This window comes from Cataglyphis hispanica, chromosome 1 (genome assembly GCF_021464435.1).
Source record: "Cataglyphis hispanica isolate Lineage 1 chromosome 1, ULB_Chis1_1.0, whole genome shotgun sequence".
Lineage (NCBI taxonomy): Eukaryota > Metazoa > Arthropoda > Insecta > Hymenoptera > Formicidae > Cataglyphis > Cataglyphis hispanica.
This window is the reverse complement of record NC_065954.1, coordinates 20,182,416-20,204,124: the sequence shown is the minus strand read 5'-3', so window position 1 is coordinate 20,204,124 and position 21,709 is coordinate 20,182,416. Positions and strand designations below refer to the sequence as shown.

Sequence of the window (21,709 nt, the reverse complement as noted above, 5' to 3'; positions counted from 1 at the left end):
TAACGCTCGCGCCAGCATGCATTCGTTTATTTGGTTGGCAAGGACTTCTCTATGTAGTGCGTCTACTTTTCTTTCTTTACCAACGATCATCAGCTGTCAGGTGGAATAAGTGAGAGGAGATCCAAAAAAAAATGTGCGATTACTAAAAAAATTACATCTATACAAAAAAAATTATTTCTTTCTTATTTGAATGATTAAATATTATCAACGATAGAAGAAATGTTCTCCGTATTTATTCCTCTGCGTCACGAATATTTCAAATGGCATCTTTATCCTAAATATAGTTTTTTATGATATTAGAGCAATATATGAAAACTTTTTTCAACATAGCAGTAATTATAAAAATATGACATTTACATTCGTTTTTACGTCGAGTAACCATTTATGACAAATTTGCCTTATGACGTACATTAATAAAGCACAAACCTTCATCTCATGTCAGACATTTGTCGGCTGCATCTCTTGACCGCAAAGAGAAGAATGTAATAAATAACCGCCAAATGACAGCGCGTAAATAGTCGATCATGCGTCGCGACGATTACGCTTGATTATGCGTTCACTATTAATAGCGACAGTCGACAATGTTACCACTTTCTTCGCAACGATATTACGTGTAATCTATATCACAGTTAATTTCCACTCATTTCCATTAAAAGCTCGCTAATAATGCGTTATTACAGGCAGAAAGAAGATGCTCTTTGAATGGCACGGAAGCAAAGGACACTATACTTCATCGTAATGCAAGGCTAGCTAAAATTTCTTTAGCAGCACGCAACGCATATCACTCAATTAGTTTGCCGGATTAAATAATAACGTTCGTAACGATATCTAACTTCGTTTCCTTGGATCAATTATGTCAACTGCGATAACATATTGTCAGTCATTTATGCGCCAGCTTAAAGATAGTATATCGTACGTCATTACCACAGTCATCTCGTTATTGGTAATACATCTCGAGAAGATATCCGTAAAGAAATGATGGAGAAAAAACATTATATATAACTATTTTACGATTTTCTCTTTTCGGGTCAATTATGTCGTTCTATTAATCACCGCGATAATCATCAGCAGTTTCGCGTGAACGTTAAGAGGAATACAATCATCGTATATACGTATCATTGTCACTTTATCGCCTCGAGACAAGTGCTCGCAAAAAAATTATCGAGCTCACAACGACTTAACTTTTGTGATTCTTCTTCCTAGGTCAATTACGTCGTTGTATTATTAGTCATCGCGATAATTATCGGTATTAAGACGAATATTACAGCGCGTTATCGTCGCGCGCTTCGAGTATACTCGACGAAGAAACGATCGAGTCACTTTGTGCCCCCCCTTGAGCAGAGCGGCGCCACATCATCGTCAATAAGCAAACGAGTGGTGCCTACATATCGCCCATTGGCCGGTTCTATGAACGGCAATTGTTGTACGTTGACTCGCAGGGGCTCTATAAATAATCCTCACAATTTCTGAACGGCCGCCTCTGTCTGTGTCTCTTTCTTATTATATCTGTATGTGAGTAAATTCGCCGGTGGTCTCGTTTCGTCGTAAGGAACTTTGAGTTTGTGCGACGCGTGAAATTGTGACGGTAAAAAGAGTGGCACGAGCGGAGGTGGCGGCGAAGGAACGTATACGAAGGGGGAACAATCAAACATTCTTCGAATTAGTAACGCGAAGTGCGAGAACGGTCGGCTCAACACTCCCACGTGCTCTTTCGCTCTCGTGCCCGCGCCAACGATAATTACACTATATTACCCTTTGACGCTCGTCATAATGGATAACGCTAAATAAAAATGTTGAGAATAACAGTATATACGAAGATATACAATAGTGCACCGGGAAATTCGCAACACTAAAATGTAAGAGATTGATAAACGTTTAAACCAATCGTTGCGTCAATTTTGCGTAATTTTAGTGATTTGAAAATGTTTGCATGTTAAACTTCATCGGATTAAAGTTCGCTTTACGTTAAGTGAAGAGTCAAAGTATATTATTCGTTCATCTTAAAACTGAATTAATTCAGATCTCTCATTCAGAGCTTTCATTTTTCTTATTAATATGTATGCATCTTTTTATCTTACGTTTCAACTTTTTACGTCATAAATGGCACTATTGATTTCTTTGCTTGCGAAGAGAAAAAAAAAAAAAGAAATGTGCGAGTGTACTTACGGGAGCGGCGGGATGTCTCGCCGGCGCGGGGTACATCTTAGTCTTGGGCAATTGCTTCTTAGAAATCGCTGCAGCATCCACGATACACTACGCACACGATCATTTCACCATGTGTTCGTAGACTCGAACGCATCCTCGTGATCCAGAAGGGACTCCATTTGACGACAGTCGCAGTTTTAGATCGTTCTTCTCTTCATGCACTGTTCACAGCACAACGCGATTCATCGCGATTACTTTATCGCGAGCTCGGGTACATTTTCTCATCGATTAATCTATACGGAAATGGGAAACGATGTCGCACAAATCTATCTTAAGTTTCGATTTGCGTTTTCACACACACTTATTTTTCGAAGATCTTCGTAATTTCTGGCGTGTTAATTACTTTACACTTCGTGCAATATCTCCATTTCCCTGAAATTAAAGAAAAATGTATTCTTTACAATTTGCTCTTATAAAAAATATTATTGTTATATTAAATTTTACTCATATTTAATAATTTCAGATAATGTTCTCTATTCAAAACTGAGATATCGAAATATATTTATTCGCCGGTTGCCATTTAAATTTTTCTTTCTCTCGAGAAATAGTGCGGAGGAAAAAAGTATTCCCTATTAACCGCGCTGTATCTCGCGGGGACCATGCGTTCTCATTTCATGCGTCGGCGGGACGCGCGTGTGAGCAAAGCTTTACGATGGCACGAGCGATCAATTTATCGTTCGATTTATACTAGGAACGTAAACTGCGCGCTCCATCGCTGCTCCAGGAGCATTTATCCTAATCTCCGAGGCGTGTTTCGAACCCGGGGACAAAGAGCAAGAAAAAAAGGGGAAAGAAAGAAAGAGCTGCGATGCGACGCAATCAAGTAGGATAGAAAAAGAAAAGAAAGCGCGCCCAACATATGTGTGTGTGTGTGTGTGTGTGTGTATGCGCGCGCGCGTTGTGTGTGTATATGTATGTATCCCGGGTGCAAAGCTGCCGGCTGAGCGCAACGTCACGTTCCAGGATCTACGACGCATTGATTACAATGCAATTTTCAATGGACCACGGCGACGGCCGCACGGTGCATTACGAGCGACGGCGAACGAGAGAAGGCTCGGCGCTGCGACCATTATCGCAAACGTGTCAAATATGTCGAATAAATCCCGCAATAAAACATGGCGGAGAAAACCAAGCGAAACGATCGCGCGCAATTCTTACTTTGCGCGCGACGGTGCGCGATGAAACGAGGAGAAACTGGACGGATCAGCTGCGTCAAAAGTTAATAAATCTAATACATTTCGAGATTCATGAATTTGACATTGCCCATATAATTCAATCTCAAAATCGTATGAAAAGCAAATCTTTACTTCAAGTCATAAATTAATTATTAATTTTATACTTTAAAAGGCTAAAAATGTTTTGTGCGTATAAGCAATGCCAAAAATTCAAGAATCTCAAAATATATTAGACTTATTTACTTTTGACAGCTAATCCGTCCACATCTTTCTTAAATAATTCAATACCAATCGATCTATACATATATTCCAACAACGTTTCGTTGCACATCCGTACAGTTAACGACGACGATGACGACGACGACGCGATAGAGAACGGATAGGAAAGCAACTCGTGCAAATACTCGAGCGATGGATGCACCGGTCGTGCCGGCGACGTTATGCTAGGTTAGTTTAGGCCACAGCTTAATTTCCAAGTAGAGAATTGGCCATTCAACAACGGCGAGGGCGCGCGGACGGATAATTTGCGATGCTCCCCTTCACGCTCGTAGATTGCCGTGCGCGATTTCAGAGCCGTTTATTTTAGCCGCATCGCGCGCCGTAGGGGCGTGTCGCGGCCGCGAATTACGGAAAACATTTTTGCGATTTGTACGCTCTCCCCCAAAGAGAGGGGTCCGAATACGCATCCGCGTTCACGTCCGAAAAGCAACGTTCGCGTGGCCGGGCGAATAACGTTGTCTATTATTTTCACGCTTTTACCGCGCCGGCCGCGCGCGATCGCATATACATGACGCGTCATTACGGGCTCTTTGTAACGCGGGATGATGTTTCGTGTAACGCACAAAATGGAGTCATATAACCGCGTTAACAGTCCATTCTCCGCGGATAATGTATTTCGCGAATACATATATATATAGGTATAACACGCGCGTGTATATAAATACACCTATATATATATATATATATATATATATATATATATATATATATATATTCATATATGTTATATATACATGTATTTGTAAACACACGTGTATAATGCGCGCGTGCGTCAGCGAGAAAAACTCACGCAGGACTAAATTTGAGCCATTATTTCCATCAATTTGCAGCAAATGCGTTCGGCGGAACGATAAAAACTTTTCGGCTTGATATACACACACACATATATATATATGTACATATATATGTATATGTATATATACGCCCGACGTGTGACGTCGCGACGCGTCTCGTCCCGTCGGCAAACACCACCATCGCCGCCGAGCAAAATTAAATTCATCCCCCCCTCCCACCCCCATATTTACACAAACGTTGAAAAGTTTTCCCACGCTCTATTGTCTTGCGAGGCAATGGAGCGCAGTGTGAAGCGATCGACAATTTTGTAACGTCGATAATATCAGATGATTTCAGATTTCGATGCGATAAATCACTCCCCCCCCTCCCCTCCTCCTCCTCTTCCCTCCGAAGACATTTTTACACCAAGGAATGAGAGCAGTTACGATTTAAAAAACTCGAAAAATTCCAATTGCCGAAAGAGCTTTTGTCCCGAGCTTGTGTCCGTATTGCGGGGAAAAAAGGAGCCAGCGCGGGGAGTTCGCATGGAATGAACGTGGAGGAAGTTATCACGAACCTCTCGCGTAATCGGCCTTCGGCCCGATCCTTAACCGCCGGTGATTTCTTTACCCTCTCGATCGTTATCGCGACATGGCCGAACGACGGCGCACAATGCCGCGCGGATTAAAGGATTCTCCACACCAGACACGCCGGTTCCGCGCTTTAATTATCGGGTACCGTGGGTGATACCGCGCGCGCCGTTTACGAGTGCCGCGATTTCGTTATGCACGCCATGAACCGCAGTATGCGAAATGTTCGTTCCACGACAGAGGCATAGATTCTGCTTTATATTATCCTAAAAATTCCATTAATTTTAGCGCAAAATTAGTTCGAATAAAAAATACACGCAAAGTAAGCTATGTATGTTTCTCTAAATAATAAAATTACGATTGTAAAATTAATATATTGCAATGAAAAATAATAATGTTGATGCAAATAAATAATATTTAAATATAAATAATTATTAAATATAAATAATATTCAATAATTAAAAATATAATAGTAAAAATATAATTTATATACTTGTTACAACTATTTTGGTTAATGTAGAAATATACAAATTTTAATATATATGTATATATAACAATTGAAATATATTTAGTGATCGCGACACAGTTTTACATGCGTATACTATTAAATCGTCAATTTTATAAACTGCAAAACAGATCGTTCGTCACGGCCGGCACAAAAATAAAACTTCTATTATATTGGCGATAAAGCTAACAACTCCAAGCGGGATTACGCGACAGTATGTCCTAATATTCCGCATATTTACTTACGATATGGCTGATCGTGCCTCTATTAACGAAGCGACGACGACGACGCGAACTTGATAAAATGCATGGCGTCGTAAAGAGCCTTATCTCACAAAGCATAATAATTATATGGCGAGAGAAAGAACTTAAATGGCTCGCAGAAGTAGTTGAGAATGTGCGTGTGTAAAAATTCTGTTTGAATAGGGCATATTATTAATTGCAATTTCTCGCATAAACAGTAAAAACTATTAAACTTGTGTTTAAACAATGATTATGAAATTTTGTTTAAACTGCAGATTAGTATATTTAATTTATTGTACCAATCTGAATTATCAATTAATTTGACAAACATTCGAAATATGCTTCTAATAAATAAAAGTTTTTGTTTTTTTTTTTTTTCAATTTTGCGAATTTTCCAAAGTTCACATCTAATAATAATACTATTTCGGCAAAAGTTCGCAACAAAGACAGTATGTAATTTACGGGATATGTAAAAGTTTCGCAAATCATGCATGATGAAGAAAACGGATTGTCAATCTCCAACAATTTTACGAGACGCGTACGTCGATTATCTCTCATCGAAACATCATTAATCCCCGTTCCTCCTCATTACCTCTTAAATATTTTCAACATCGAAATTCTTACCAATAGCAACAGCAATGGTTTAATTAATTTAATTACTTGCTTCATGCTCCAAATCCATAACTAACACCAGTATTAAGAAATATAAATGGAATTATTATTGTATGTAAGATTCGTTACTTTTTCATAGAAAAATAAAATGTATTGTTAATTAAAATTTTTCTACATATAATTCAATGTATTCAATTATTCAATAATATTATTTTTCTTAATATTGGTAATGTAAAGAAATACTTTTTTGTTTTAAACTCAATAACAAATTGGTTATATTTTCAAGCATCAAGAATTAATTATTTAGATATTTAACATGAAAAATTGAAAAATTATAAGAAAAGATCTTTCCCTCCCTCCCTCCCTCCCTCTCTCTCTCTCTCTCTCTTTCAAAGGGAAAATTGATTTTAAATTGATCAAAGTATATCCGTTCAAAAAACTAATCTGAGACACTGTTTAATTTATGATAATGCGATATATTATTAAATTATCTTTCCAAATAATTTTATTAAATATTTTACTAAAAATATTTTAATAAAAAAATATGAAAATATTAACATTTAATCGTAAAGAGATAGTTTTTGGAATATAACCATATTTTGATCTAATTGTAGTGATATAAATGCAGTTACGTAGGTTCACATTGTTGTGACATGGAATCATTACTGAGCTTAATCACTCGTGTCCATCTGCTCGATAATCTATTAAGCGTGTCGCGGTAGAATGCGATCTACGCCAAGGATCGTTAAACGAGAAGCAAAGATTCGGAGCGCATCCAGGGCCGGTTGTTTGAAACTCAATTAACAAGGCCGAGTTCGGGTTGGCGGCAACGTTTTCTCGGAAGAGATCGCGTGCCTTATCGATCAAGAGGCAGAGAGCGCAGAGAATTAAGCTTATTCGTTTAGGGTGAAGGGAGAGATTAGTTTTTGCGGATGGCTCGTCGCCGCGATTTTCGGTTTCCCTCATTTCGCGAAAGGTGCTCGAACACTGTAATTATTAGCCATGAGCCAGAAGTATCGAAAGTGAGAGATTAACGACATAACCTTACTTAACGCGACGCGCGTCGCACGAAGCGAAAAAGTTGTCTCTCTTTCTCGTCGCGAAACTAATAATCCACCGTCTGTATTATCTGAGCTTCATCGATGCGTCGCGTTGCGTCACGTTTGCGAAGTTGACCGCACAACTAACGAGGACACGTGACTTCACGCGCCGCTATCTAACGCAACCAACTTCCGCGCGACTCAACTTGTTCTTTAATCATGATTATCCTGCCCGATCGAACAAAAAATTATTAATTACGATACCAAGAAAGAGAGAAACGGAATCTTGATAAACGCGCTATCTGGCATACCTCGGAATATCCATCGCACGTCGCGATTCTAGATCCTCGGCGGGATATGAATGTAGGCACGATGAAATCCATCCGACGCGCGCGCGTCTTCGTCGTTAATCTGTCTTGGCACTGCAGTGAAAAAGCACTCGCGTTTCCTGCCGCACACTCTCTTCCTGCGCCTCTCTCTTCTCTTCCGCGCGAATCGCTCCGTCTGGCACTGACACTTTCGTAGGAAGACGCATGCACAAAGTCAAAACGCGTCTACGTCTCGAATGTGTACGTGTACGACGATCACCGCGACTGGGATACGAACGAGAACGAGAACGGTAATGGGAATGGGAATGAGCGAACGTCGCGTACGTCCGCGCCGCGCAACGTACGACGCTCGACTGCGAGCCGAGTCCGAGTAGTAGTGGATGACGGGGACGTGTGAACGCCGCTTGCCGCCGCCACCAACACACCGATGAGCGACGGACCAACACTAAAACCGCCGCGACAAGTCCACACCGACGCATCAATGAGAGCGAGCGTACCAACATACACACACGCGCGCACGCACACAGAAGCAGCAGCGAGCACTGAGCACTGGCAGCTACGCGCCGTCTCGCGTCTCCTTTCCACCGCAAGCTGTCCTACCCCCATCCGTTGTCCTCCCCACTCTCCTGCGCACGACGCACGAGTCAAGGGCGTCGACCGACGGGGGCCGGGGGCGAGAGCTCTCAGTTGTCTTTTCGGAGTTTGTGGGTTACGAATAAGAGACTCTGTATCTCTCTTTCACTCTGTGATGTCGCTCTTTCCACAAAGGCCGTTAAAAAATTCAATCTACATACTACTCGTAGCTATCTTTACATCAAACCCTCTTCTTCTTCTTCTTCTTTTCTCTCTTTCTCGTGTCGTTCGTCGTGACGAATTTCAATCAATTTTGCAAGATATCGGTATATATATCTGTCAAATTTCTTCAATGATCACTCGAATCCCATCGTAATCGGCACGATCGAATCGTTTCTATTTTTATTTATAAATTCAACAGGCATCAAAACTTTAAGAAAGAAGTGGACGGATGAGCTTTTTTAAATAATATTATATCAGTAACTGATTTATCTAGTTTTTCCTTAAATTTTAAGATGACAAAAAATCGCGAACATAAAATTGCGCCAAAAATATCACGCGTTAAGATAATTGAAAATTGGGTGTGCATTAAAAAACTGCGTTACACACTTTTCAAGATTGACACTTGATAATTATCAATATAAATGTATAAATTGTTTGGAAATCGCGATTATTTGTCGGCAATCTTCAATCACGCGAGAGATCAACGCGATTCAGCGGCGCATTAAATATACTCTCCGTCGAGCGACCGCGTGCGAAAAGTTTCGAAAACTCTTTATCGACACCCCTGCTTTTCGCTCTCGCCCGCGCCGCCAACAGCATCTTCCTCTCTTCACCATTCTCGTGCCATGGATATATCCCATGCTCTGCGGGGCGCTCGTTGCCGCCACCCGTCGTCGTCATCGTCGTCGTCGTCGTCGTCGTCGTCGTCCTCGTCGTCGTCGCCGCTCTCTCTCGCGCCGTCGTGTTTCTTAATCTTCCCTCTCGCCCGCTCATGTCCCCGCAATCCACAGATCGGAGGTGCAACGGGGAATGCCGAATGCGTCGAGCTGTGTATGTAGTTATATACATATATGCGGCACGTACATATATACGTGTTCGCTACACTGCGACAGAGATGGAGCGAGTCAAAGTGGCGGAGAGCGCCGGACAACACGAGTCAACCGGCAACGTAAGTAGAGAGCTCGGCGTGGGTGTAACCGCCGCGAGCGTGTGGATGAGAGGATGGCGAAGAGGAGGGGTAGGCGGAGGGGAGGGGAGAGGGTGGAAATGCGAGGAAACGCGCGAGCGCGTATATACGATCGTGTGTAAAGTTGGCGCGTATATGTATGTGTGGTGCTCATCATATTACACACCGCTCATGCATCGCGTCCGCGCGATGCTTTGAGGGCGCGCGCGAGGAGAGACGAATCCTCGATTCGGTTAAACGCCCGCCAACCCGAGGCGGGAGGGGAGATGCTCTAAATCAGGGCTGTCTACCTGAGCAGCCCGGCTTTTCGAAATTCCAATACTACGGGCGAGCGGAAGAGAGAGACAGGGAGAGAGAGAGAGAATGGTGGGGACGAGAGAGCGACGGTGACTATTGCACCGATGCGTTTTCCTGCGGCATCTCGTCGCGAGATGTATGTCTTCCTCGCTGGCGTGATCGATCATGAATAGAAATCGACGGGATACGATGCCCGCATCGTGTTTCGTTCCGAGACAAGATAATGGAATCGGAGATATTGAAACTCAAAGAATCAAAGTTTGAAAAAAAAAAAAATATATAAGCGCCGTGTCGTTTTCTCACCCTTTTTTACGTTTTAAAGTTATAAAATATCGGAAACTGAAAATTAATCGGAAAATATTCAATATTGTTCAAAAATTTATAAAATTACGAAATGACATAATTAAATACAATTCGTAAGATGATAGTAAATTAAATATTAACGGTGCCAAAAAAACGCGTCACCAGAAAATAAGTATGTGTATGTTTATTGGCAAGTATTCCAATGTATCAGATGCGTCGTTTTCAAGCTACCCACGCACTGCGATTTATCATTGCGATTTACGCAGAATTTCGACCGTGAGAGAACTATATACTCATTGTATTTCTACCGCAATTGACTGTTATGCACATACATGTGTATGGAAAATTAGTCTCATTACAACATACATGCATATTATACGTAATATGAAGTTGGTACATTTAACATATCGATTTATACACAACAATTATACAATATATATATATATATATTTTCTTCTTTTGAGAATTTTAAATAAATTTTTACTGGAATTTTTACAGAGAAACATGTGAAATGCAGATGTTTAAACAATGTTTATAGTATAATAAAATTGAAAGAAAAAAAACATCGATTCTAAGATATATATTACGTTATCGCGTGTTTATTATTATATATCAATGCATATGTTTATTGTTGTAAGCGCGGCGAGCTAATTCGCAATAAGCAAGTAGCCGACGATCGCGATGGAGTAGTCGGTCATCGCGCATCGTGAACCGGACAAACGGTCGCTAATCTACGCGTACGTGATCGCGATGCGAACGCGCTGCTCGCCGTCGACTTATTGTCATTCGGTCTCAGTCGCGGTGTCGGCGGTGTCGCAATTTGCGAGAATGTGGTCGCCCGATAACGTAGGATTGGATCGACGTCCGTCTCTTTCCATCCTCTATCGCATGCCGCACACTTTTGATCACGCACATGCACGTTTATTACACGCACACTGTACTGATCGAATATTGCACATATGTGTGTGTGTGTGTGTGTGTGTACGCGCGCGCAAAAGAAGTCTGCGAATACGGAGGAGTTACTTGGAAAAGTAGGGGAAAACAGCCGTAAACACAATTGGAAATCTTCCGTAAATACACTTTTGCGGTTGGTATTCGCTAAGGGACATATATATATATATATATATATATATATATATATATATATATATATATACAAAAGAATTACGGAAGCAATAGCGTGGGCGAGAGATAATTTATTTTATCGTGGGAACTCTCATCCCCTCGAGAGACATGTGAATATTAAAAAATATGCCAACTTTGTATTTCATAGAAGTCACGAGCGATAACAATTGTATTTGTATTCTAGCAAGATTAGTAAGAGAAATCGAAAATTTCCTTCTTTCACACACACACACACACACACACACATATGTATATGTATAGTATCGTATAATAATATAATAATAATAATAATAATTTGTACGACACGTGTATGTATTTCGATATTTCCGAAAGGCCTGATTCTCGTTTTTACTGAAAAAAATCGCATAATCAATTATTTACGGATCGATCGAAAAAAAGTCGGGAATTAATTGATTCATCGGAGTGACATTTCCTTCCGCGGTGACGCGCATGACGATTCGCTCGCTATTTGCATGATTTTCGCACGAAAGTAAAAGCCGTACAACGTCGTTGTTTCCCGCGTTTTCTTGTCGCGTGACTACAATAACAAGTCGCTCTTCGTTCATAACAATTTGGTCGATAATTATAGCGAGCAATACATATTACACGGCTCTTTCGCAGACTCGACATTGTCAAGAAAATCGATATCTGTACGAAGCATATGCGAGGTCATTGAGAAATCGTATAGACATATCTCTCATTGATTTACATACATACAAATACAATCAAGAATATTTACATAGTACTGCTAATAGAGAACCGATAAACGAGATATGATGCGAAAATATATTTAGTGAAAATTTATTTATACCATTTTACGGAACGTATGTACAGTTCGTGAAAAAAATCACGCGATGCTTTTCGTCAAACCGGAAGTGATTCGTTTGTAAAGATTTGTTAACACGAACTTCCTCGTCACGTATTCGCCTGCGTCGAGACATATCCGGGGAAAACAATCCATCGTAAAAAGATTTTGTCTACCCTTGTGAAACTCGGCGAAACACGCGAACCACCCTCGGATAATCGTCGCTCTGACGGAAAAGTTGGCTGTCGAGCTACGTGAAAGATAAAGAGGGGCTAATAGGTCCGTCTTATCTCGACGGTACGCGGAATATTCAGCTCGTTAACCCCCTCTCGTCCGGCTTGGAATACGTTTTACCACGGACGTGATATCGCAAATTATCGTCGAACCGTTCCGCGATAACTCGCTTTTTTACAAAAACTATGTAGATTGTATCAAACTAGGAGAAGCTAAAGATAAAAAGTATTACTAATCTGTTATCACAAATCGGTTGACTCCTTACAAATTTTATGACAATTCGTCATCGCGCATTATTTCGTTAGTATTTTGAAAAGCTGCAGAAAATCAGCAAGTTTCTTCGCGCTTTATTCCCGTAGAGTAAAATTTTCAAAAATGATTGAAAACTATTACGAGAAAACGATTTGAAGCAAATTTATTCACGGCGAATAAAAGTTTAAATTTTCCGTTACGTACACGCGCCTTTCTATTGGCTACATAAGACTAGAGTAAATGTATTATTAGTAAGTTGGCTTAATAATGCTTGGCATACATTTTTTGAAAGATCTTCCCCCACACACACACACACACACACACACACACAAATAGATGTGTTATAATAGACTAACAGAGGACATATCACAAGAAATAAATAATTAATGAGAATACTTGCAAATTAAAATCACGAGAACGTTCTGCACTCTTCAGCTGCTTTTGAAACTTTGTGCCACTTCAAGATCGTCGGACGGCGCATTCTATCGGCGTAGAGGCGCAATGCGTCAAGCAGCGTACTCTATCGGTAACGAGTCGGACATCGTGGTAACTTCCTTTCGATACAGCGCCGCGAACGCGAAAAGAAATGAGGAAATTCCTCTTTCGCGCCAACCCGGCTAGAGGAAAGGAACAAAATGTATGTACAGTGTGGACGAACGCGACGCCGGGGATCGAGTTGCGCATGGCGTCGCGGCGCATGCGTCGGCGTCATCGGGACCGAGAGCGCACAGCTGGTATCGACTGGCGATTGATCTCTCCGTGCGGTTGGCAATTGGCAGCGCGACGCGAGCTCAGTCGTTTACGAACCGTCGAACGAATCAGGCTGATACCGCCACCTGACGAGCGAACGAACGGAAACACGGACCGAGCGCGACTGTTTCATCCTCTCGCTTGTTTAGATCGATTCTTCGTGCGCGAATACGCTACACAATCGTTTTCTCGATTTTCCTCGATTCCTCACTCGTTTCCAAACGTACGTTTTTATGAGCGAAAGGTGACGCGATTTTCGCCAACGCGTGTCTTTTTTTCGTCTTACCGCCTTACAGTAAGTGGGGAGGGGGGGGGAGGGAGGGAAGCGCAAGAAGCGCCGCTCCACGAACAGATCAGTCTCCGGGGTGTCGACACGACATTGACGACATCGACGACGTCAACATCGACTACGAGAGGAAATACGTGTACACTTTACGTGCGAAGGGGAGGCTGCCTGCCGACGCGACGTGGGCCCCGGAGTATGTGAAAATGGATTTTAAGAGCGTGGTGTATAACGCTGCGAGGGACGGCAAGCTTAAACGTCTCAAGGTGAGTAGTACTCCTGCACTCTGTTGGCACGTAATGGTTCCCGGCACATCGTCGCGATGGATATTTCCATGTATGTAGCGGCTTAACCGAACCTACAAAACCGGTACGATCTGGACGAGTCGAAAATTTGACGTCGCAAAAGCGTCAAGATAATCCGCTGTTTTCATCTGCGCGACGACGCTAAAAATTTTTTCATCCGCGCATGATTGCTTTTATCTCCGACGTCGAATATGCGGCTCGCCATGGTTTCTCCGATGCCTGGTCGATGTCTGGAGAAACCATGGTTGGCTGAAAAAATCCAGTGAGTGGTAAAAATTTCGGTTTTTATTTTAGAGATATAAATATGATTAAATATTATATTAATTTTTAATTTACTAAGAAAAATATGAGTAACGGAATAAAAAATTTTCATCAATACAGATCTGGTTCGCATTATTCAACATTTTATAATAAAAAACTGATTATTTTCTATGTTGCTTCTTAATTTATTATGGATTTTATATTTTGATTAAAGTTTAAATTAGAAAACACTCTCTCAAATCATGAATATAAATAAAAAGATTTTCTACTTATTTCAACATTTTTAATAGACCAGTTTTGGCGTTTTTTTTTTTTTTGGCGAAAAATACCGGTTTTACCACCGGATTTTATCCCAAAAAAACATGGAACTTTTCCTTGCCGAAAGGATTTCTACCGAAGGCCACTACCGGAGATTCGATGAATTACACGTGGCAAATTTAATATTGAAAGCGAGGAGAAGTGGAAACTTGTAGTTTCTTCAGAGTGCAACGTTATTATGGCGGTTTTCGATGCTTTATTCGTGTTTCTCGAGGTCGCCGCTTCGAGATGTGATGTTTTCGCGCCGAATGTGTCGAAAGACCAATTCTCGATAGCGAAGCCTCTATGTAAATTACGCATTGATTCGTATTCGATTCTACATCGACCAGCTATCAGAATTGAACATTTTCTTCGCATAGAGAGCGTGATTATTTTGTTCGATCCGCGACCGAGATGGAATTAAAAATTTTTGCATTTTTGCCCTATTTTCGCTGTGCGTAAAATATTTAAAATATATTACTTATGGATATCCGTCTCTGAATATCGTTAGAATCGCGAAATATAATCGCATGAATATTTCAAGAAACATATTAGGATATGGGCTATTTTATCTCTCGATTAGATTTTTGCTATTAAAATTTTGCTGTGGTATACATATATTTACGACAAAACTTTTTATTGTATATTCGAAACTTTATTTTGTTTTGCTTTATCCGAGCAGACGAGCCCTGATCTTTTAAAGGTTGCGACATATAACAGTGCTCGCATAGCGTTTTCAATATCCTACCTAAGCTTTCATTTCACAGATAATCATGTATTCGATGACGGTATTTTTCTACCTGTGGACACGCGAGCGAGAAAAATATTGGCACTGACGATGGAAAACTAAACCTTTGTTCGATTGCGATTGCACTTTTATGCCACTAACAATAAGTTATTTCACAAGTTTTAATAATCTTTTGTTAAATATGTCTCCAGTCGCGCACACATTGTGTGTGAATGTTTATCTAAATATAACTTAAATTTGATAAACATAATATTTTATAATTTTAATATACATAGATAAATTAGCAGAAATGAGATGTGTAATGATCTGCTTGCATCGTATTAACTCTTTCAAGAATAATATTAACGATACAAAGTCTATATTAAAAGCAGTTGAAAATTAAAAATATCATATAAAGTGTAAACAAAGAAGAAGGGGGGAGGGCAAGAGGATTTATTATCTGTCCGTGTATAAATGAAGTAAAGTAATATATTTGAATATTACGTCAAATAGATAGAGACAGAGACTAAAATTCCGATTAAAATATTATGTGACGACGCTTCTGCGTTGGCGCACGAATTTAGGGTAAATATTTGCAGCTCACAGCTACATTCTAGGACGCGTCTCAAAGCTTATGAAACAGAAATGGCAGGCTTGTCGGGCGCAATTTCGAAATTTCGCTGTCTGATCGTTAGTTCGTTAGTGCTATGGGAATGAATGCAAATAGCCCGAGAAAGTTTCCAATAATGAACTAATGCAATCGAGTTACTTTAATTTGATAAAAATTATTAATTATTAATTAAAAATTGATCTCGTCTTGGATAAATCGAATTTTAATTCTTTATGAGATACTTTAATCGAATTTAAGTTTATCTATTTTTCAATTTTCAGCTGTTATTTTTAATGATAAATTGAAAATTTATTAAGCTAAAAGATTTATTCGCGAAATGTACGAAAGAGTAAGGTTTCATTATTTATTTCCAAACTCAACATCATTCGCATTCTTGATCCTTTATCATACAAATGTAATTGACACCGCAATGTGATTTATCGCAAATGTAAAAATTCATTTTCTATTGAGACTTTTTTATACTAAATTCTGTTGTTACATACTTATCATATATCTTGTGTAATTCCCCAAGCTGGTAATACCCAAGACCTTGAATACTTGCAAGGCTGTTACTTTCCGGTTTTCTCCGATGATTTTACTGATGTTTAAATGCTCTTTGTGAAATAACTTCGCGAGCAATGATATCGAAAGTTTTCTCGCGATCTTAGTATTTTTCTACCGACATTTCATTTGCGTTTTCTGGCTGTACGTGTTAACAGACCGTGTTAAAAAATTGTCTTTAACACGTATTCTGTTTGTGTATGCGATTTTGAAATATTTGGCACGGTTAATCCTGTAACAATCTGACGAATTCAAAATGTCGTTGTGAGCACACAAATTATATTAGAGAAATATTATACATAGGATTTGGGAATTTTTAATAAATATATTTTTTATTATATCTGCATAAATGTATTAATTTTCATTTTTGTATTATTTATTTTTAATGACAAATTCTTTAATTATTTTAAGAGTGGATTTTTAGTGAAAATATCTTTAGAATGGAACATCTTGGAATACATGATATTGACAAGAATAGATATAAATAGAAGTGATTTCACGAAAATTATTTATATAAATTTGTAAATAATTGCGTTTTTGACAGTAAAAAAAAACGGATATAATTTTACTTATAAAATCGTACGAATTAATTATTTTCAATTTGCAATAACTTGTCATATTAGTTTTTAAAATTTATAACGTTCGTGGACTTTCTCAGAGAAAGCTCTAAACATCTAAAAAGTTGTGAAATACATCAAAATTTAATTCCGATTTTATTGGTATGGAATCGCACAACTGACTTGTTTGAATTAAATAGTTTCTTTATCCTTTATCAAGACGAGTGCTTAGTTAAATTGCAGACGCGGGAGTTCATTCACATTTAAGATTATTTTATCATCCGATAAGCGCTGATAATAATGTTGTAGTAAAAATTTTAGAAAGAGATCCAGTTCCTTTGGCGAAAATGGGCGGCGAAAGCAAGGGACGCGCGTGCTTTTCTTTCCTCTTGTCTCGCGTTTATCTCTCGAGTAGGAAATAGCCGCAGCAAACAGCAGTTATATTTAGTAGCGGGACGTCCGTAGATGTGCTTACGGTTGAATCTGCGTGGTCGCGCGACCCTTCATATACGTTTGCCTCTCGGCTTGGCACGTATCATGCGCGCACGTAAAGCGTGAAAAGCGTAGAAATAACATGGAGCGGTTGAAAATTCGATGTGGCCGATCACCGGCACATCGATTGACCAACACAAAATCGCGATGTTGCGTAGCTTATCGATGAAATCGGTGTTGCTTCTCTCCCGCTCTCGACGTGGTAGACACGTTCAATACTGAACGATGTAAACGATGCGTAAACACGAGCGATTTGTGTGTACAAGGTATCCCACAGTGTCTAGTCGACAATTTATAAACGATGTACAAAGCACACATGGATGCGTGACGTCGTGAAAATATTGCGTCATCATTTCCTCAATAAAAAAAAATAATAATAATAATCGTAAATTTATTTCACACATATGAAACAAATGCGGGACATTCCGTATGCATGCAACAGTAATTAATTAAGGCAAAAAAATAAAAATTACTTTTTGATTGCCGTCGCGCGTTTTCTGAACTCACAATCTCATGATACGATGACCGTTGATGGATAGTAAATCGCTAATAAATTAACAACAATCACACGATGTATATGTTCTTGTAACTGTTATATCGAGTTAATCGATTGGTGACACAAGGAGAGGGGCGATAAAAGTAAATTCTTCACTAATCGCGTCCATTTATTATTCGGAAATATCTAAATTAATTAACCGCCTATCTTTCTCTTATATTATCAAATTTTGAAATTTTCATTTGCCTATTTGATCGCGCCTATTTGCCTTTTTGATATCTTATTATTAGAAATATCGAGATATTTTGATATATTTACATGCAAAAATATCTTTAATGATATCATATTTTAATATGTGAAATATGCAGAAATTTCTTATTATCTAATATGATGACTATCGATATTAAAAAATTATGGCAAGACAATGAATGTGCATATTTTATTAAATTCATTAGCAATGACGTTTTTGTATTTTGAATATTTCCGCTTTGCAAATTTTTTCGCACTTTAAACTTGGCGATGTATAAAGAGACGATTGTGCTTTATATCATTTTAATTTGTAATTTTCTCTCTGCTTTACAGTTAAAATGCGTTTTTAATGTCTAGATATATTTATGTCAATTATACTTATAGATCTTTTTCAATTTATTATCGTGAAAAATATTTATTTTCCATTATAGACAGCGTTCTGAAAATATCTCTTATGTATAAAAAAAAAAAAAAACTTTTAATATTATTATATTCTCTAAGACTAACTTTTGGAAAAATTATATTTGTGGATTTCTTTTTCTCTCAATTAGATCTCAATAATTCTCTCAATAATCTTATCTTTTTATTATTCTTTCATATATTAATTTAGTTAATTCAGGTAAATTCTAGTTAATCAGTTTTTATCAAAATTTTTTGCCAAGTCTAGAACTAATGCAACCTCTTTAAAATTGATAAGATGCAATAAGAAAAGCCTCATTTTTTCATTAAACTTTATACTGTTTTCAAATTATTCACATGTTTTATTGCATATTCATGGCGCAATAAAAATATATTTATTCGTATTAATGAGTACTTGAGGTATGTTACTGCGTATATAATCTATTCGTAAATATTTATCGACATCACAAAACAACGGCAGAGAGATTAAACGTAAAATTTAACGTTTTTCCTATGCCGTACGTATTTGTAGCTTTAAGGGAGTACTAGCTCGGTGTGTGTGTGGGGCGACTATTAATATCCGTTAGTAAATTGGTGAGACGTTCCCGCACGCGCGCGCGTGATATTTAACGAGAATTTGCTACAGGTAACTCCCATCATAAATTGCGGAATCGATGGTCGAACCGTTGTGCGACGCGGCAAATGTTCGAGAAATCTAATTCGAGAATTGACTTTGCGAACAATAGGATATATACTCATCCACAAGTTTATTTAACTGCTATTTGTTGCCATTGCATTTGAAACCATTGTAGGTGTTCATATATGCGCGGATACATGATATGTACATGTTTTTAAGTTGTTAGAGAAAGAGAGAGAGAGAGAGAGAGAGAGAGAAAAATAAGTGTAGCAGATTACATTTTATTCATCGAACTTGACCGATTATTATTCAGGAACGAAAGTTGAGGAATCAAAGATGAAATTATGAATTATGAAACTATAATAATTCGTAATACAAGAATAAATCGAATAATACCGATAATGAATACCAAATGCACGATAATGCAGGATGCAGGCATACATAGAGTGTTTTTTTTCGACGAATGGAAAATGCATATTATTTCTTTGCGATTTTCTTCTTACAAGTAGGATAGAAGTGTTTGCTTATTTTTCACGGGAGTTAATCTATCTAATCGCATGATTGTTAGGTTTATCGAGTCATATCGAATCGTATCGAGCAAAGGTCTAATTGTAAAATTTCTTTTATGATATAATTTAATTAATTTGATATGATAAGAATATACATTTTCGATAAATTTGAATTTATTTATTGCACTGTACAATAGTTTGATACATGTGCAACACTATAATTAATATAATTAATTGATCATTGACATATCTTACATAAGTTGTACATTCCAAGTGAAAATTAGACTTGATTCGCAATTAATTTGTTCACTAATGCAAAAAGCATAATTTCCGTTAACGACTTCACGTATGCGCGAACATTAGGATCGATCCACCTACCAAAGTCTATTTATAAAGTCAGTCAACAGGCGATCGAGCGCGTTGTACATGCAGAATGATTAAAATAGCTTCACATAGGTGTAACCTGAAATGAACCACTTAATCGACAAAGTAACGATTCCGTGGACTCCCTGACCTTTCAACGAGATTGCCAATGGAGGATCTGCGTTATCATCGTCACACAGATTAGAATCGATATTAGCTGGTAATTCGAAATATAAAATTGATTCTCTTATTTTGCGTTAAGTCAGAAAGATCGTATTGTATAATTCAAAATAGTTTTTTGTTCGATGATTGTGGTTGCCACATGATTCTTTGTCGAGAAAAGAGACACGCGCTCTCGCAATTATTTCATTGCCTGAACGCGATCACGTTTAATCTCGTATGATTAGTATAATTAATGCAATCAAGACTGGTCGGCAACCGGTCGACGTTGAAACTGGTCATATCGTAAAGCACGTTTTTCAAATCGATCCGCCGTGACATGGTGTTATTACGCAAGATGATATAGTTGTCGAATTACCAACAGCGCGTTTAACGCAGTCTCACACACACACACACACACACACGTTCAATTGCATAATACACTGATGACAGCTCCAAGGTTGGCACCAATTTGCAACTTGACTCCGTTTCCGATGTCAGAAATCTCAAGACCATGCGTTTCTGCGAGATATCTTTGAGAAGATAGCGAGAAAACTTAAATTTAAATTTAAAGATATATATATATATATATATATATATATATATATATATCTTTAAATTTAAATTATATATACATGGTCTTTTGTAAAAATATTTTTACACTTATATACATATACATATTTTTTTAGACTGAAAAATTATAAAAAAAATTAAACTTGAGATGAAAATAAATACCGATAACGCACTACTAATCTCACGCGAGGCAAGCCAAATTAACGAAAGGAGATATCTCGCTTTGCTCTCGTTTCGTGATTAGTAGAACGTTTCGTTTCTTGAATCAAATCTTGAAAACATACTTGATATAACGAAAGACTTTAAAAGAAAACACAAATATTCAAATATCTGAGAAAAGACATTTGAAAAAATAGGATGTTTTTTTAGATATATGCACGATATTTTCGAAGCTCATCGAGGTTGTACAATGAGGAACAACCGCGATCGCATTATACACCAATTTTTGAATTATACAAATGAAAAATCTCGATCTCGCATAGAATTTAAATTCCATGATTCTGCGTTATGTAATTCCAAGAATCTGGCGATGAGAGGACTTGGCTATATTGTAGTCTAGTGGTCTCTGAGACGCAATCCGAAAAGGTCGATAAGGACCTCCATTCTCTTATTGTACAATACTATCTCTATATCCAAAGTATTTACTCGTTACGGCGAACAAAGCACGGCTCCCTATCAATTAGTCATGTTACAAGCTTATTGTCAGTGTAATCGACTATAATTGTAAGAAGATTTCAATACCTTGACATTGCGCTTAACAAGCCATCGCTTACATTTTCTGCCAATCACGCTTTTCCTTGTTTTTTTTTTTTTTTTGTTTGTTTGCTTGGGTTTTTTTACGTGCGCTACTTCTTGCCTTATTAGAATATTAGATAATCATATGCTTTCATATTTCGTTTCACATGACGTATCTTTAATTATGACATTATGATAATCCTTCATTGGTAATTGA

The 21,709-nt window shown here is 38.3% G+C and overlaps 2 protein-coding genes across 4 annotated transcripts in view; one reads left to right on the top strand and one right to left on the bottom strand.

Annotated features, from left to right (window-relative positions):
- Positions 1-8,289, bottom strand: part of LOC126854015 (protein groucho) — a 58,202-nt gene extending 49,913 nt beyond the window's left edge. For 2 of the 3 annotated variants that reach the window (XM_050600379.1, XM_050600526.1), the window contains exons 1-2: positions 7,734-8,289; positions 2,167-2,577 (exon numbers count right to left, since the gene is read on the bottom strand). In XM_050600379.1, the coding sequence (XP_050456336.1) occupies positions 2,167-2,202 (36 nt within the window). In that variant the 5' untranslated portion in view covers positions 2,203-2,577; positions 7,734-8,289. The remainder of the gene's footprint in view (positions 1-2,166; positions 2,578-7,733) is intronic. The other variant, XM_050600470.1, reaches the window with a different exon arrangement.
- A 5,005-nt stretch (positions 8,290-13,294) lies between these two features.
- LOC126854450 (protein fem-1 homolog CG6966) overlaps positions 13,295-21,709 on the top strand; it is a 26,469-nt gene continuing 18,054 nt past the window's right edge. The window contains exon 1 of the mRNA XM_050601257.1: positions 13,295-13,828. Within this exon, the coding sequence (XP_050457214.1) occupies positions 13,769-13,828 (60 nt within the window). The 5' untranslated portion in view covers positions 13,295-13,768. The remainder of the gene's footprint in view (positions 13,829-21,709) is intronic.